We start from the raw sequence: 18,699 nt of genomic DNA, 5'->3' as shown, positions 1-18,699 counted from the left end.
TCGATTTATCACAGCTCATAATAATAATAATACCTCTCTATTGATTGAGCCCAGTTGTTCGGAGTTTTTTCCAAAAATAAATAAGCCTATCGATTGACCCCGTTGGTCCACTAACTCAACCTTGCCTGCCTAAAAAATAAGTGTTAGGACTTTAATACTGAGCCCACAAAGGTAGGGTTAGGTTCAAAATCTTCTACCTCGTTAAATGCAGACTGGACTGGATTAGGGCTTAATATTATCCAACTAATCGCAACCCAGTCCCATACTATAGTTCCTATATATAAATTATATATTAAAAAATATTATATTTATACCATCAGTTAAAACAATGTGTTCCTCCATTCATTCTGTTCATTTTTAATGTACTTATGGATGTTAATGGGCTGGGTTGAACTCGTGCAAAGCTTAAGTAGGAATATGAGTATCTAGGAATCCTAAGCCCAACTGAGGAATGTGAACAATGGTCCATCGTTTTAAAATTGGTTGGGGCTTTTTTATTTTATTTTAATTTCCATGATCAAACAACCAAAGCATTCACAATTGTTTAGTGTGCTTCAAGTACTAGCCCAAGCCCATTCACCCAAGCCAAGCTCTATGGAAAATGGTCCTGAAAGACGATGAGTTCAGATTGGCCCCGAAACAAACCTTATAGTACTGCAAAATGCAGGTGTGCCCAACATATGAATAGAAGCCCAAGACAACTCGGTCGTTTTTACTTTTGATTCCAATAGCTTACGCATTGAAAGGTCGGAAAAAACCCGTAAGTGCTCCTAGCAGCCCAAATTATGTCATGGATAGTACTGAAGATTTGAAAAACCAGGTATTTGGGTAGAGGGCCATTAATCTGACCTGAAAGAAAGTTTTTTTTTTTTTTTTTTCCAGAAATTTACATTTAATACTTGGGAATTTAAGTATAGACCAAGGCCCTTCACATGGTGATTTGGACCTAAAATCTTTGTGCGCACACCGAGCCCATTGAAAACTCCGGGCGACCAGGCACCAAGGGCCCCAACCAATTTAATCCGTTGTCGAAAGATAGCCTTAGGTTGAAGGAATTTTATTCACCAATCAAGAGATTATTGGATCCCTAGTAGGGAGATCGGTAAACTAAAATCAAGAATCAGCTCAGAGATATATCCAAAACCCATCTCCATTGCTTGGAGACAGAGATAAAACATTGCGAGCTAAGTTAAGTACCTAATTTTATTATGACACATCCAATTGAATTAATATCCCGCCAACATAAATATGATCTTCAAAAGCCTGATTTATGCTATAATCCAACTATTGTATATACATGCTTGTCTTTGGAAAATAGAATCTATTTTGTCTTTCTATGAAAAAAAGTCATGTTTTTGCCATTATGCATTGTTATTTTTGTTATTAATTTTTTGCAACTTTATGATATTTACAAAGAATTTATGGAACAATATTGATGAGTTTGCTTTGAAAGTTGCAGAGGTTGTTAACGTTTTCATGAAGTATTGGAAGTTAAAGTCTCTCATGCATGCATAATTTGTAAGGCTTATGTGTTGTTAGAATGTCTTAAAATTAGAAAATATCGACTAACCTAGTTTGTAAAGTCTATGTATTGATACCGTTGATGTGGATTCAAAATCCACCCTCATCCATCTCATTTTAAGAGCTTTTTTTCTTTAATTTTTTTTATCGTGGCAAGGGTCGTTGAAAGTAGGTTTACTATGTTGAACACGAAGAAAAAAAAGAATCAAGATTTGTTGTTAACAAAATTCGATGCTCGGCTTATGACCAACCCAAAGATATGATTCACACGTGTACAGAGATCAAGGTAAAACCCAAGCACTTGATCCCAAAAAATATCTCTCCCCCTTAGCCAGTAACTCTTCATATTTTTGGTGGAAAATGCTGAACTGGCTCCCGTGGACATTGCACTCAACATTGTGATGACATGGCACTGTGCAGAGAACCATAGATTTTTGGACAATGATGGAGTGCATTCGTTGAACACTGTGTAGATGTGGCAGTGCATAGAGAACTGTTGATTTTTTAATTTGTATCTCAGTGAAATAAATCTGTGATTATATGTGCACCGCCACATCAGTGCTACGTTAAACGCAGTGTCTAACAAGGGCAGTGTTCACTGCACACTGCCCACACTGCCACGTGTCATGTTATTGGGTCATCAGCTTGGCATAGAATTTTGTACGCCACAAAAAAAACAGAAAAAAAAAGAGTCGTGCTGGGGTGACACAAAGCATTTACTGTGATTTTCACAATTATGACGTGGACATGTATACATAACCGTAGATGATTTTTACTCGTATCATGAGGAAATACATCTATGGTTATGTGCACATCCCACGTCAGACTTGTGAGAATCGCAGTAACTGCTTTGCGTCATTTTAACATTTTCCAAAAAAAAGAAAAAAGTAGTACAAATCCTAATTCATTCAATGTGAGTTTGACTTTTGTTCAAACCTGGTAACTTGTTTTGTCTTGGCACACACCGTTACCAATTCAACTCTTCTAAGTCATCTCATCTTGAATGAGTTAAATTGCTTACAAATCAATCTGAACTGTTTATATGATCCATTTTCCATAATTTTGAGATTTTCAAAGTATTGGACATCTAGTACGTCAGATGAGTTCATGTGATGGACAATACACAGAAGGTTTAATTCACCCGAATCATCTTAATAAACTCAGACAAATTTTAATTTTAAAACCATGGTCCAAATCCTCAGATGCCTTCTAATCTAAAAGGGAGGTACAACCTCCCTATATATAATTTCAACTACTTTTTTAAAGACCGGAGTGAGGTTGCCTACCAAAAACAAACAAAGACTCTTTAGAGGATTCTCTCATTTTCTTTTTTATTAATATAATGAGAGAGAGAGAGAGAGAGAGAGAGAGAGAGAGAGAGATACGACGCATTCAAATTATCTGGACGAGTACTTGTTATGATACAATCGCACCTCATGAAAAGCTGTGGTCCTATGGTTTGGTAAACTCTTCTTAAATAAGAGAACAAGTCTGTGTGTAGCTGGAGAAGTTTCGACAAAGACTTATGTCTGGGACATTAGTTTTTAAAACTAAGTATATTAGATTAAACATGGTTCATTGTCTCTATTATTTGAAATATTAAAATAAAAAGACTTGAAATCAAGGATTGATCTTCCACCAACCAATGAATGGAATTAAGTTCAAAAGCTGTAGCACACTAAGTAGCAAACTGTGGGCCCTGACTACAACTTGACACACTTGGCCCCTTGGGACCATGGTTTAATTACTCCTGGTGAGCGACAGCTTTTTGCCTTCGCTTGCTAATCAAAGTACTAAGGGTTGTTGATCATGGCTTATGTTTCTAAAACCTGATTTATAGAGACTTTAAGGATAAATATATGTTAATTCCACTAAATTGATATGATGCATGCATAGTTCTTATATATACATTAAATTTTTTATTAGATCAAGATAAAAATTAGGCATAAATAATCAAACAAGATTGATTGTCTTTGGTAGATTTGATTGATCTAAATCTTTTTATACTATAATATCGTCTCTTGCTAATTTTATTGTTTTTAAATAGTTTAATCTTCAACAAATAGATTTTTATTGGTTGCTTTTAATTTTAATCGTTTTAAGTTAGAGTTTTGAATCAATGTTGTCTCTGTAAATTGACTCTTGCTTGTCAAGATTTTTTTAATTTATTTTTTATTATTTTATGTGATAATCTACAATGAACAATTGTGCATAGTAGGACCTTACTCATTAATAGTTCCATGTTGTCAAGTCCAAAGTATACTAATTTGTTTTGTTCCGGGGGGGGAATTGAAGAAGCTGAATATCATGAATAAAAATTGTAAAAATAAAAAGAGAGAAACTAGAAGAATATATTCGATACGTGATAGATTTACATAAATCACTTGTAATGGATTTTGTTTGTGGGGGTAATGAATACGGGTCGAGAATGTTAGGTAGCTTATAGAAGTTACAAATCAAGCCAAAGAGAATTTAAAAAAAAAAAAGAAGTGGTGGCATGAGTGCCTCATCGTAATTATATCTTGCAATATGGTAATAAAATCACTATGATGTATATAGTTTACAATTTTTTGTGACGTACGTCTACTGATTGAAACATTTCTTTTAAAATGTTTATAAACTATAAGTTGAGATAAAATAAATTAAATAATAAGATCACAATTGATTGATCGGGCTTAAGCATATGACAATGTAATACCTTGAATATAAAATGTTACAAAATAATCTCAATGAGTCAACCAGATTTTTTTTTTTTTTAATGTTATCCAAGCAATCAAAATATCGCGGCATTGAGACTCAAATATAAATTGGTAGTGCAAGTACATCAGATAAAGAGCCATTTTACTATTAAATATAAAAAGTTGCTATTGACACCTCAATTTTTATTTGTTACACTTCAATACCTTAAATTATTTATCACACCCCAATTAAAGATTACACCACACGCTTCAAACATTACAAAAGTTTGGCTCAGATAGCAGCTCTCTAAATATACCTAATGACAGTTCTCTAATTTAATGAGTTAGCCAAATCGGTCGAGTCAATCACTACTCAATGGAACTTCAGAATACTCCGTGGGAAACTCGAAAAATATACACTTATCAAAGAGTCGACTCAGTAATTGGAAATTATGTTGAGCCGTGTATGTAATATCTAATTTTGCAATAGATAACAAATTAATATATTGTCAATTTTTTAAATATTATAAATATCTTTATTTTACATTAATAACTATGTTATTGACTCACACCAGTCGAGTCACACATCAAATTGAGTTGACTCTGTAGAAATCCATTTCCGAGGATTTATTACATTGGTTGGAAAATTAAACTTAAGAGAAAGTCAGAAATAATAAATAGGTTGGGTATGTAGACAGCTGTCTCTCCAAGAGCGCCTGCGTCTTATACTAAACAACCGCGTTAGACTGAAAATGAGTCCAAAGAGCCCAAAACAACCGCATACATCACCTCCCAGCTGTCAAATTCAGGCCCACATGAAAACCGAGTCAACTCACCAACCTTGACACCCATCTTTGATATTTTTCCTATCTACTTTGCCTTCTCTTCACACCCATATATCTATTTAAACCCTTCTAACCAAACAGAACTTCAACACCTTCAATCTTTTTTCTTCATTGTTGTTGCAACCATGGCTTCTAGTTCAACCAATTGTTACAAAGCTATTACAATTGTGTTTTTGGTTTCTATATTGGCAAGTTCTTTAATGGTTGCTTATGCTGGTAATTTCTACCAAGATTTCGAGCTCACATGGGGCGATGGTCGTGCTAAGATACTCGATAATGGGAAACTTCTCACGTTGTCGCTCGATAAGGCCTCGGGGTCTGGTTTCAAATCCAAGAGTGAGTATCTATTTGGAAAGATAGATATGCAGCTTAAGCTTGTCCCTGGTAACTCGGCCGGCACGGTTACAGCTTACTATGTGAGCTAGTTTACATGTTTTCGATGATTTTCTTATCCAATTTAATTGAGTATTAGATATGATGAATTATAGTAAGGTGTATAATGATATATCAGATCATGCATATACGATATATATAACTAATGATTTAATTATGGTGTTTCAGTTATCATCTCTAGGAACGACACACGATGAAATCGACTTCGAGTTTCTTGGTAATCTTAGTGGAGACCCTTATATACTCCATACTAATGTGTTCACCCAAGGCAAAGGAAATAGGGAACAACAGTTCTTTTTATGGTTCGACCCTACTAAAGACTTCCACACCTATTCCATATTGTGGAATCCTCGAAGCATAATGTAAGAACTCTCTCTCTCTCTCTCTCTCTCCCTCCTTTTGTACAACACGTGGCATATTATTACAGGTCCTTTGACCCATGAAAGTCTTGGCAGCAATCCCCAAAATCAGCATCATCAATCCTTTCTAGAAGTTGGTTCGGACAATTTTACATTATGAGATTGGTTCAAAGCCAAGGGCTAGACTTTGTCAAATTTTTGATGTATAAATCCAGAAGAATGACTAAAATTCCTCTGAATATTTAAGGGGTATTAAATTAATGATAAAAAAACTTGATCTTTTAAATAAAATAAGGGTATAACCGTCTCAAAAGAAATTTCTTTGAATCAGGCTAGTCTTACCCAACTTAGTAAGATTCAAATCTTACTAAGGTCGTTGGATTATCACATTGGAAATCCAACACCACAGCCTTCAAGATTTCATGATAAAAAAAACAAGAAAAAAAAAACTCATATAAAAAAAAATGAACAGTCACCGAACTCCCAAATTAAAAAAATTAAAATTTAACAGTGAAAATTAACATTCAAAAATTAAATCATAAGTACCAATTTCACAACCATGCTTTCAGTCCCTAATGAGATTTCTCGCTTATAATCTGATTTTGCTCTCTTGCAGCTTCTCCGTTGATGGCACTCCCATTAGAGAGTTCAAAAATTCAGAATCCATAGGTGTTCCATACCCAAAGAATCAACCAATGAGGATATACTCAAGTCTCTGGAACGCGGACGACTGGGCCACAAGAGGTGGCCTTGTGAAGACTGATTGGAGCCTAGCCCCATTCACTGCCTCATACAGAAACTTCAATGCCCAAGCCTGTATTTGGTCTTCAGGTGCTTCTTCTTGTGCTTCCAACTCTGGGAAATCCAACAACACTGCATGGCTAACCCAAGGTCTGGGCTCAACAAGCCTACAAAGAATGAAGTGGGTTCAGAAGAACTACATGATCTACAACTATTGCACTGATATTAAGCGATTTCCTCAAGGTCTTCCCCCTGAATGCAAGGTCGCTTAAATGAAGTAAAAAAAACTGATCTTGCAAACAGCTTGTGTTTATGTTTAGTAGGATTGATTGAGAATAAACATGTTATTTATTAGATTCTTTTACTTTGAAGTACAACCATGTTGGTTTTTTTAAATAATAATAATGAAGCATAAGTGTTCTGGCCTCCATGATAATGATAAAATGATGAGGGGAATTTCAATGACCCTACTTTTGATTCCAGTGGTTGGCTATGTTGAGTTTAGTCCCACATTAGACACTCGTTGCCTTGTCTCTCTCATTATAAGTTGGTGGGCCTCTCCACTCATTGCCAATTAGATGGCTCCTTTACTCAATTGATTTTGCTGTTTCATTTGTGATCCTGATAACAGACTAATAATGCCGATTATATGTACTTCATAAATTGTAGGTTGTGATGGAGAGTGATATATTCAATAAGGATATTTATGAAAAAGTGATCAACTTTTAACAAATTTACAGTTCGGGCGTACTAACTATTCATTATAATTACCAAAACAGGAATGATAATGACCCGTGACAATTTCACAGGTTTAAAGTGACCTGTTGAATTTGTTACCGTTCTGAATTTTTTTTAACGAAAACATGATCATTCACATTTTGGTAATTAAGATGAATAGTTAGCCAGAATTGAAAATAACTCATTTTCAGCTCGCTAAATGATAATTCATTTAATATATCAATAAGGATTCTCCACATTAGGAGGTGTTGATAATTAAGATGTTTACTCCATCGATAGAATTCAGTTCTTTTAAATGGTATCAAAGCAAAAGTTCTACTTAAAATACAATCTTGCTGCACCTTTCTTCGACAATGGCGCCATCACCAGCCGGATCTATATAAATCTCTCCTTCACTAGTAATATATCAGTTACACTCATGATTGGGGCAAGTCATCTTGGTCTAGAAGGCAATCTTGCAAGTAAGTCAATGAGAATCATCCATCATAGTGCCTCCTTTTAAATCCAAGATAAATTGTGCATAAATTTTGAAAAATCCCAATTGACTCAATTAGTTTTGATGTTTTTCCCTATAAAATAATAAATCTTTAATCATTTAAATATCATCGTATGTATGAATCAGGCTTTTGACTTTGAACATCTCTATTAATCCATAAAGACAGAGAATTATAATTGATTAAAGATGAATGTATGTAAAAAATTTAAACTGATTTAAAGGTTTTGACATGTTCAATACTATGATCATACTAGTTAACGAGTCGTCATGGTCTCTATGGGTGCCCAGCCTTGAAAATCTAGGGTGGTTGGTTCAACCACAGTTATAAAATATTGGGAAAAAATCATATAGTTCTCCTAATAAAAGACTATCCAATTAAATTGATTAATTAATAGGTGATTTATTGACTAATACCTAAAAATTCAATTTTATTTGACTTTCAAATCTCAAGGACAAGTTATGGATATTATGGAGGTTGAAAATGATGGGTTTGGAGAAAAAACTCAAAACTATAATTTTGTATAGTCCTCATAATTTTCTTTAATATTTTGCAAATCGATCCCAATTAATCAAACTAAAGTACTAAAACCTTATCAAATATTTGTCGAATCCAAACTTGTCTACTATGGGTTCAACTTCAATATTCACATAGATGAGGATGGGCATGCCCTTGAAGCTGTTGGCTGTTTTAAAATTTTGGTAGAATCATCGGCTTTAAATGATGCAAGGCCCCCTCAAGGATTTTTTTTTTTAAAAAAACCCTAAATTTTGAAACCGATAACATGCCCCCTTATATTTGTTAATATTGGAGAGACCTTATCATATTCATGTAAAATGGCCTCAGTGCCACAATCATCATACTCAAGACGAAGAAGACGAGTAGTTTTGAAAAAATAATCAATGGTTTTCAAGTCATAGTTTATTAATCTATAAGAGAAGACCAAAGTCAAGGGGTCTGCCACTAATTTAAAAAACATTAATATTCAAGAAACACGTGAGGATGCCACGCGTCATAAAAAGACAAGGGCTCCTTTTCCTCCAACATTTTGAAACGGGTTGCCCGCTTCAAAGTTGTTTGGGACAAGGATGTTTAAACTTTTTTTGACTCACGAGTCATGACTCATGAGTCGGCGGTGAGTCCCAACTGCTGAAGTGTTAATTTGATTGATAAACCCTTCATTTCTTGTTCCTCAGTTCTTGAGACAACTACTAAACCCTAAACATAGCGAGAAGGAGACGTGATTCTAAACTCTAAGAAGAAGCCATGAATTTATCTCGAAAACTTGCAGAAATTCTTACTTCTTCGTCAGCGAAATGTCTCCTTCATCCCATTGTCGTTCTCCAAATCTCTCCTCTCTCTTCGACAACATCGACAACGAAGCAAAGGTACTCCAGAAAACAACCCAAATCTGGACCATTGATTTCTGAATCTAAGGATCCTCCTCCACCACCACCACTACCACCACCAGAACCAACAACAACAGAAGCTTTTCCTTCGCACGATGATCTAGGGTTTTTAACTGATTCGAAACCCCCTCCGAAGGTTGTTAAGAATCATACACAATGGCCAAGGCCAAGCAAAATACCTTGGCAGGCGAAGGTCTCCAATTCAGTGAACCTGATTGGCTCGGTCACGATTCCGGTTCAGTTCCAGGCTTCTCCAGATGGAAAATATTGGGCTGGTACCATTCTTACGCAGGAACAAACTCCGGGTTTTACTTCATTGTGGTACCATACTCTCTCTCTCTCTCAATTATTTGGTCCACTATCTTCTTGATTTTGTAATGGAGCAGATGTTTATGTTAGAACATTGTTGCTGGTCTCATTCTCTGTAATTTCTAGGAGAAAAATAGCTTAATTGGGGGAGAAAAATGGTGTTGTTTTTTAGGGTGATTAGGACAAAAAATTAGAGACCAAAGCACCGATCGACAAATATTACATTGTTGCAAGCCGTGTTTTAAAAACATGAAGGTGTGAGAAAAGTGTGGCGTGAACCCCACTTTAATTTTGATTAAAATAAGGCATTTTATTGGAAATATTATTATATATATTTCTAAGTTATTTTTAAAATGAACACCAAGATGCATCTGTATACTTCTCATATGTGTAAAATCCAAATGTTGGAGGTGTTATCTAATTAGGAATCACTTTTAGTGGCCGTTTGAAGGTATATTGTTTACGCCATGTGTTGAGATCGATGGAGAGTTCATTTGACATGTTCTCCAGGATGCATATTTAAATCCCTGCAAATTATTGTCTAGTTGTTTATTATTTTGCTTAGGCACACTGAGAAACACACACACACACACATGTTATTATTTTTGTATGTATTTTTAAAATTTTGATTGAGATAGAAACTGGATATAGAACTTTCAATTACATAAAATGTGGTTCTAGAAAAAATTGAATGGAGGAACATGAATCGTTTAGCCAACCCCAAATCTTTGGGATAAGGCTTTGATGATGATGTCTATTTTGTAAATTAATGCATACCCTAATTATAAGGAAATTTACTGTGTATTCAAAATTTTCAGTAGTGGTTGTATTGGACAGTCAAAGTATCTTCGATTGGGTTTACAAACCTAATTGTTTGTGAGTATTTTTTTTTTTAAATTCATTTGCAGTTTATGACCTTTTCAATATTTAGTTTCACCATGTAACTGTTACCACTTGGAGTGAACTTAAAAAAATAAAAAAAAACCATCATTAAAATTTGTATTTCCCCTCTTTGCTTGCATACTTTATTGGTTTAAGGCTTTAAGCATCACTTTGTGACAATTGGTATTTCCGTCCTTTTAATAATTATCACTTAAGCAAGATTCCACATGTATATTGAGCATTGCTTCCCTTTTTTAATAATAAATCAGGATTCCAGTAATCTTTGAAGGTGATCTAGCACATATTGCCACTTGCCATCTAAAGGAAAAGGATATTATTCATGTAGCAGGGCAACTAAGTGGAGATCCCCCACAAGTCACAATGGAACAAGGTCAATCTAATATCCAGGTATGATTCTTCATGCAACAACCCTCCATAGAAGGATGCTGATAAATGAAAATTTTCAGCTATATTGTTATGCATAGTCTGTCATCATTCCCAACAAGAGTTATTTGGTGGAGGGGAGAGATTGTTTATCACCTTCTTATACATTATCTGTTCACCAAGAGGGTGTTAGCGGCACTCTTTGTTCTATTTAGTGTGTATTTGACATTTTTCACATCATTGTCATCATCAAAGCCTTGTCCCAAAAGTTTGCTTTTGTTGAGTGTATATTTTCCTCCATTCTTGTGTGTGTCATACCCCACCTAAGCTCTGTGACCCTCTTATATTAATAGTTCTCCCATTTTCCAACAGATCAGTCTTTTGGAGTAGTTGGTTCGTTAGCATGGTCTCAAAGCACTAGGTTTGAATTGGTCACGGGTTCGATTCGTTCCACCCTTATGGGTGAGGTGGAGTGTTGAGTGTACATTTTCCTGCACTCTCTTGTGTGTCATACTCCAGTTAAGCTCCATGACCCTCTTATATTAATAGGTCTCCCCTTCTCCAATAGATCGGTCTTTTGGAGTAGTTGGTTGGTTAACAATTTTCTTATTATTTTTTCCCAAAAGTGGTTATGCATTAGACGTTTCCCAAATTCGTCTTGTATTTTTTTTTTTTTTTGAGGGGTAGGCAGTCAAGGTCTTCACTTCCAAAGGTAAAATTTTGTGGCTATTGTTTCCATTTGTTGCAAATAGATCTTCCTTCCAAAGTTTTTGTTTGGTTCTATAGATCTTGGCTTTGTGATTACAATTAAACTCGCGTTCCGAATCTCTCTTTTTGTAGGTGTATTAATTTCAGATAACTTCTATTTGTGTGTGTTTGACATCCAAGATATGACATGTTAGGTTATGGTGCATAGCTTAAATTTTGTCCATGAATCGAATTCAGGGAAGGAAAGCCATCCGTCTTTTAAGCAAGGTAAAGTGAACTAATTTGTCAAGTAGATATAATTTATTGAGATTTGATTACGAACAAGTTACTTGTTTCACCAAAGCTTCATTGATGAGAATTATGTTATATGATTTTGATCCATCTTGGCTTTTACGGAATTGCTATCTTGCTTTATTACTCTTTATATAACTGGTGTTGATTCTCATTTCGGTTTCATTCGAGAATTATAGACATTGTACATTCTTCAAATATTTCTTTCTTGGTCATCTTCAATGCATTGGTTCTTAATTTAATTTTATTTGAAGTTGCGATATGCCTTTATTCTTTGACTCTCTATACTGAGAAATGGTTCTATGTAAAAGGGATTATTTAGTGCTAGTGCATCCTACTTGAAAGGATTGAAGAACTCTTTCGTGAGTATGTGTGGAAATCCATTCCATGTACACATTTCTTTATTGCCTGATATTCTGCTTTTATAAAACGCTCATGATCTTATTACTGTCTTGCAAAATTCCCTCAAATCTGTATGATATTTGGTATTTATGGAGCCTGAAAGAAGGATATCTCTGACCGATATGCTGTTTTTAGACAGCATTGTGGAATCTCATGTATGCACTTCTAGTGATATGCTTCTTGTGGATTGGCTTATTTCAAGCAGATTAAGTTGATATGCCCTTTGAGATTACATTCAAATCAGAAACACTTAAATTTTCCTTCTAGATAGGGAAATGGTGTCAAAGTATCCACTGAGAATTTTAAAGTCCATAGTCCCTGATGAGTTTGTGGGCGACAAATTACATCGCCTTCATATTATTTCCCGCTTTCCTAACATTTATATTGTCTCCTATGTGGATTTATCCCAAAAATGCCCGGATTCTTCTATCACACACTTGGCTACTCTGAGGAGAAGGAATGGGTCTGGTTTTCGTTTTGGCAAATATACTGAAGCGGGCATCTGGAATTGAATGCTCTTTTTCCTGCAGGCCCTAATCCAGTCTCACTTTGCTTTTTTTTTTTTACATATGTAATGTTATCTTCACATGTGCTGCTGCTTTTATTGTTTAATTGATGTCCATGCCATATTTATACTGATGGTTGATTTCATGTTAGCTATTTTTGTTTTGCCATAACTTAGTTTTCATGATTGCATTCTTGAATCCAATGACATGTTTAATTAATAAGCTGATGATTTCCTCCTTTGGGGTCTTTACCTGCATATTTGAATTGCATTCACCATTATATTCTTACATTACTCACAATGTCTATAGAATCTTTTCCTTGTTCAGCCAAGAAGTTGAAAGATGTGGAGTTTTCTGCTGGTGATTGGAGAGACCTCTTTGATAATCCAGACCATTGGTTGGATCACCGGAAGAAAAAGCTGAATGGATTGGTGAGCATTTCTCTAAACAGATGTTGTCAAGTTTTGACTATTTATGTCCAAACAATATATTCTTTTGCTCAATTGTTCAGGTAAATCCAAAATATCCAGATTTTAAGCACAAGGATAGGGGCCAGCCCTTATGGCTTAGCAGTGCTCCAAAATGGGTTCTGTCAAAACTCGAAGAATTGGTGTTTGATGGTGATGAAAAGATTCAATGCAAAGGTGAGCTTGAATTTATAATAATAAGTCTCTTCTATGGGTCTGACAGATGAACTTCTAGAATTCTGATAAAATTTGGCAAATGATGCTCCAGAACGGGTTGGTGTGGTTATAACTTAAAAAGGTTAGTTTTAAGGAATCCAGGAGATTGTTCGCCTGCTTGATATAATAAAATCCAACGATCATTTTTTTTAAATGATAGAGCCTATGATCATATAACCAAACCAATGAGGTCTAGGATCATGTTGAGTTGGGATTTATAGATTGGGTTTCAATGGTCATATGAAAGTAAGGATTTAATTTAAAAACGTATATCTTTGGTAATGTTATGTTCTCTGTTCATGCTACTAGGTTGACATTCTTTCTATTAGGTGGCTTTTTGGTTTTTAATTTTTTTGCAAGGATTGAGCCTTGTCTGTGAAGAGTCATTTTCTTCTTTTTTTTCTTTTCTTTGTTTGGTATTTGTGACTGAAAATACATAGATTTTATTATTAAGCATTTCAAGAACTGGATTGAGCTGCAGAATTATTATTTGTTCATTTAACATTGTTAGTATCTCTGTGTGGGGTTCTCCACCTTTATTTTGAACTGTGTTTTTATACTTGTAGAATGAGTGCTTACAATCTCAGATGTTCTTTCCTGTTATATATATATATATATATATATATATATATTTTAATATGTGCAATTTATTAGGGAAGGGATCCTATCAATCAAATATAAAATCAGGGGAGGAATCCTGGAAAAACTTGATGGAAAATCCGGATAATTGGCGGGACAATAGATTCAATAAGGTACTGATACAGATTTTAGTAGTAGTTCCTTATTTATTCTTATTTCTCAAAAATTAAGATATTAACTTGATATCCCCCCCTTTTTCTTATAATTCCCAGATCAATCAAAAATTCCCCGATTTTAAACACAAGGTTACTGGTGAAGCGTTATGGCTTGATACCGCACCAGCTTGGGTACTGCCCAAGTTTGGTGGAACAAAACCTACAGATGTTGCTGTTGGTAATAGAGATACACTGTTGGTATTGGCTAATATTAGATATTCTTTCCTGCTCTATTTACATTTTTAATTATGTGTGTCATGAATCAGGGGAGGAACACTGGAAGAACTTGATTGAAAACCCTGATAACTGGTGGGACAATAGATCTAGTAAGGTACTGACATAAATTCTAATAGTTCATTTATTATCAATTCTTAATAATATGAACTTGATTTTTTCCCCACTTTTTCTTATAATTTGTAGTTAAGTATAAAAAGTCCTGATTTTAAACACAAGCTTACTGGTGAAGGGTTATGGCTTGATAAAGTACCATCTTGGGTATCGCCCAAGTTGCCTCCAATAAAATCTACGGATGCTGCTGTTGGTATTGGTAATAGAAATACACTCTTGTCCTAAGCTAATGTCAGATATTCTTCCCAATTTTATTTACATTTTTATTATGTGCCATAAATCAGGGAAGCAATCCTGGAAGAACTTGATAGAAAACCCAGATGACTGGCTGGACAATAGATCCAATAAGGTACTGACTCTCTCTCCTTTTTTTTTTTTTTTCAGTATATAGGTTTAGTTAATTCTCATTCCTCAATGATGATTATATGAACTTGATTTTTTTTTTTTTCCGGATAATTGTAGAAGACTGAAAAATATCCTGATTTTACACACAAGATTACTGGTGATGGATTATGGGTTAATAGCGCACCAGTTTGGGTACTGCCCAAATTGCCTCTAGAAAAATCTACTGGTGTTCCTGTTTGGAAGAGAGATACATTGTTGTCGTAAATGTTTGATACCAAAGATACTTTTTACCGGGGATACGAGGTTTGATTCTACTCCATATTACAGTTCAAAGCATCTGTTGTTTCTGTTTAATAGAGATTTTGTTTACGTTTGTCAAACCGCTGATGGTTGAGAGTGCAGGGAATGTCCAAAGGGTCCGTGTAGATAACAACTGATGCAGCGATCATCCACCTTGTGAATGTTGATGTGCATTTTTGAATACGAAGGAGGAATCCACCCATCCTCTCATCTTTGAAATGGCTATTATGTGTGACCATGGTATTCACGGCTGACTTGGGGAAATGATAATCCTTTGTCATGGAAAAATCCCTTTTAGGTTGCATGTATATGATTGTTTGGGAGTTGTTGTAGAGGGATTGAAGCCATGGAAGACAAAAACAATCCAATTACTTTGAAGATTTGTCCAGAATTGGTGCCATTTATAGAAAATTCTCCATAAGTTTCCCATGTAACTGAAACTTCTTTTTGGGGGCAATGGTGGATGCTAGAAACAATTCATGGTTACGATTTACATTCAACGCAATGTGATTGCAGGGAATTCATTTGCAAGGGAAAATAAATTCCATAGGGAAAATGTTTTCTACCATTTTTTGCGCGTAGGAAAATATGAAAAATTGTGTTGGATTACAGAGCCTGAAGGGTTTCTTTGATTTTGATACATTTGATCTAATTCTCAAGAATGTGTAATGCCTTCTCTTGTATGCTGGTATCCGACAATGGCTCCATCCGTGCTCTTGGGGAGAGCAACATGAATCCTATTTCGTTGTTCAGATCTTATCTAGAGAAATAATAATACTTGTAACAAAGAAATTGAACCACATAGAGTAATTTAGTAAAACCTCCCTGATAAGGTGCCTTTGGGCTTGAGACCTCAGCAACCCGGAAATATAAAATAGAGTAATTTAGTAAAACCTCCCCTGCAAAATGGGCGGTGAGGTCTACCCGTGGACGTTCGTGGACCCAGTCAACCCGTTAACAAAATCAATTGTCAGTTATAGAAAGATGGCAAAATATTAATAATATCCTTATATGTTGAAATGACGAAAATGTCATTCTATCAAACAAGCTGTGTTCAGTTTAGGCGATTTAAACATAATCATCTTGAGAACTCTAATTGTTTTCAACTCAATTTTGCATTGATGCAACTTAAATATTATAATTTTGAAGCTTAATTTCATTGTTTCTAACCTGTTCTCATCATTTTTACATCAATTTCATATTTTTCACCCTAATGTCGTCTTCATCTCAATCTCATTGTTTTAATCTCATCCCAAATACATTTTTTGACTTAATGCATAGAATTTTCACATGGAAAATGGTTAAACAAAAAATAATTAAAAAAAAATCGAAAGAAGTTGAAATTAGAAGTACCCTCTATTGTAAATATTAATATTAGTTCTTCCTTCAATGGTAAAGAACACAAGGATATTTTGTTTTTCTTGATTTTTTTTAATGGAAATTTAACCCTTGAGGTCAAAATTGTTAAAAGAGCTCACTTGAGGATTCAAATCTCCACCCATTCCATGAAATATGAGATTTTTAACATGATTAACAAAAATCTAACTCAAAATTGAAATCGAATTCAAAAATGTTAATAGTAGGGCTTCAAAGCAACGAGTTTAAGGAATAGAACCCTAACACTGTTGAGAACAATCCAACCCCCTAACTAGAAAAAAGTGAAATAATTGTAAAATTCTAACTTCATTTTCATCTTCTTAAGAAGATAAAGTTAGGATTTTTCTTTTAATCCGATAGCATATTAAAATATTTCAATCCAAAGGTTGAGAATATATTTTTTATTTTTTCAATTTAAACAATGGCATTTTGGTAAGTAAATGCTACAAGGGTAGTTTGAGTATTCATACATTGGATCATCAATTAAATAAATATTGGTAACGATTTGACCAGGTCAATGAAAGTTCAAGAAAGTAAATCTCATCTTACATTTCGCAAAAGTAACCATAATTTTCTCTATTTCGTAAGAGGTGTTACTAAAATACCCTATAAAATAAGATTCGTGATGAATGCACGATTAAATACGTGACTTTGTAGCATGGGCACAGAATCATAGATCTTTTTCATTGGGATACACAAGAAAAAGATGTGTGGATCTGCGTCCTTACCACATCAGCAGCGTACCTTAATGTTTACTAAAATCACAAATACAAGACAATGGTACAAAACTATAGATATTTTTCATATGTATCCTGAAGAAACAAATGTATGGTTCTGGCCTCTTGCCATATCAGTTGCGTACTTGACTGTATTAAAATTGCCTGCATTCATCATGACTCTTCATATAATAACCTCTTTAGACTCTTATCCTAGACTGTTGTTTACAAAACATGCACCAAAAAGTCTAAAAAAAAAAAAAAAAAAAAAGAGTGATACTAAATACATGTTATTTTTTGCCAACACCCTTTTTTTTTCCTATACCCATAATGAGAAAAAGCAAATTTTCTGATTTGATCACTTTGTGACATTCAAAAAATGATCCAATGCATTGGAGTTATAGAGGATAAAATTATATGAATTTAAAAAAAAAAGTTATTTGAATTTTATTTTTTAAATTTAAGTGTTTGGTGACCATCCATTTTTAATATCTTAGATCAAGTTCGAAGAATAATAATTTTTTATTTTTTATTTTTGTTAATATGAATATTTTTATGAAATCTAAAAAAGTGTGTTATTGGATTGGGAATGCGATAATCCATGTGGCCCAATGGCCCTTTTTAAGATTTGAAAATTAATAGAAGTGCTGGGATGACACAAAGGTGAGAAAATGATGCGGCGTCGAGGACATTTCCATAGATACATTTTTCGCGAGATACAAGTGAAAAAGCATGTACGATTATGTACGTGCCACCTCATCATTTTTTATATATATTTATTTTCACCTTTGCGTCTCCTTTCGTGTCATTATAGCATTTAAATATCTATATATATATATATATAATATATATATATATATATATATGGGAAATGTTCAGCAACAAACATTTTGACAAACTTTTTGGCAAAACATTTTTCAAAACATGGGTTAGAGGTTTTGGAATGGGCTGATTTTTGGTGAGGATGATCTCTACGGTGAGGAGATCATCATCACCAAAAATCAGCCCATTCAAAAACTTCTAACCCCATCAAAAATGATTTACAAAAAATGGACGGTCCACGATTTTTCAACTTGTAAACTGGGGCTAGAAGTACTGGAATGGACTGATTTTTGGTGAGGATGATCTCCTCACCGTAGAGATCATCCTCACCAAAAATCAGCCCATCCAAAACCTCTAACCCATGTTTTGAAAAATGTGTTTGCCAAAATGTTTGTCAAAATGTTTGTTGCTGAACGGGACCCTATATATATATATATATATATATATATATAACCGTTCACCACCATTAGTTTTACCACACACTTTAACAAACGTGTTTTGTCTTACATGGGTTAGAAGTTTCGGAATGAGCTGATTTTTGGTGAGGATGATCTCTATGGTGAGGAGATCATCCTCACCAAAAATCAGCTCATTCCAAAACTTCTAACCCCATCAAAATTGATTTACAAAAAATGGACGGTCCACGATTTTTCA

General features: G+C 34.4%; 2 protein-coding genes across 6 annotated transcripts; both read left to right on the top strand.

Annotated features, from left to right (window-relative positions):
• The first annotated feature begins 5,123 nt into the window (after positions 1-5,123).
• Positions 5,124-6,965, top strand: LOC147397507 (xyloglucan endotransglucosylase protein 1-like). Its single transcript, XM_086449221.1, has 3 exons — positions 5,124-5,460; positions 5,606-5,799; positions 6,413-6,965. Exons 1-3 carry the CDS (start codon positions 5,170-5,172, stop codon positions 6,807-6,809), a joined length of 882 nt encoding a protein of 293 aa, XP_086305347.1. The 5' UTR covers positions 5,124-5,169; the 3' UTR covers positions 6,810-6,965.
• Positions 6,966-8,942: 1,977 nt separating this feature from the next.
• LOC147397506 (protein OSB3, chloroplastic/mitochondrial-like) lies at positions 8,943-15,630 on the top strand. 5 transcript variants are annotated; one of them, XM_086449217.1, is made up of 12 exons: positions 8,943-9,499; positions 10,639-10,777; positions 11,656-11,728; positions 12,970-13,091; positions 13,172-13,304; positions 13,998-14,095; positions 14,195-14,315; positions 14,404-14,468; positions 14,558-14,684; positions 14,770-14,834; positions 14,951-15,133; positions 15,233-15,630. In XM_086449217.1, exons 1-11 carry the CDS (start codon positions 9,036-9,038, stop codon positions 15,092-15,094), a joined length of 1,551 nt encoding a protein of 516 aa, XP_086305343.1. In that variant the 5' UTR covers positions 8,943-9,035; the 3' UTR covers positions 15,095-15,133; positions 15,233-15,630. The 5 variants fall into 5 exon arrangements, with proteins under 5 accessions (XP_086305343.1, XP_086305346.1, XP_086305345.1 ...); XM_086449218.1 differs by having other exon boundaries at positions 8,948-9,499; positions 12,988-13,091; positions 14,948-15,133; XM_086449216.1 differs by having other exon boundaries at positions 8,948-9,499; positions 14,948-15,133.
• Positions 15,631-18,699: the final 3,069 nt, after the last annotated feature.

The sequence above is a fragment of the Akebia trifoliata genome, chromosome 8 (assembly GCF_017979445.1).
Source record: "Akebia trifoliata isolate Shusen 1 chromosome 8, ASM1797944v1, whole genome shotgun sequence".
NCBI lineage: Eukaryota > Viridiplantae > Streptophyta > Magnoliopsida > Ranunculales > Lardizabalaceae > Akebia > Akebia trifoliata.
This window is presented reverse-complemented; position numbering and strand designations above follow the sequence as displayed.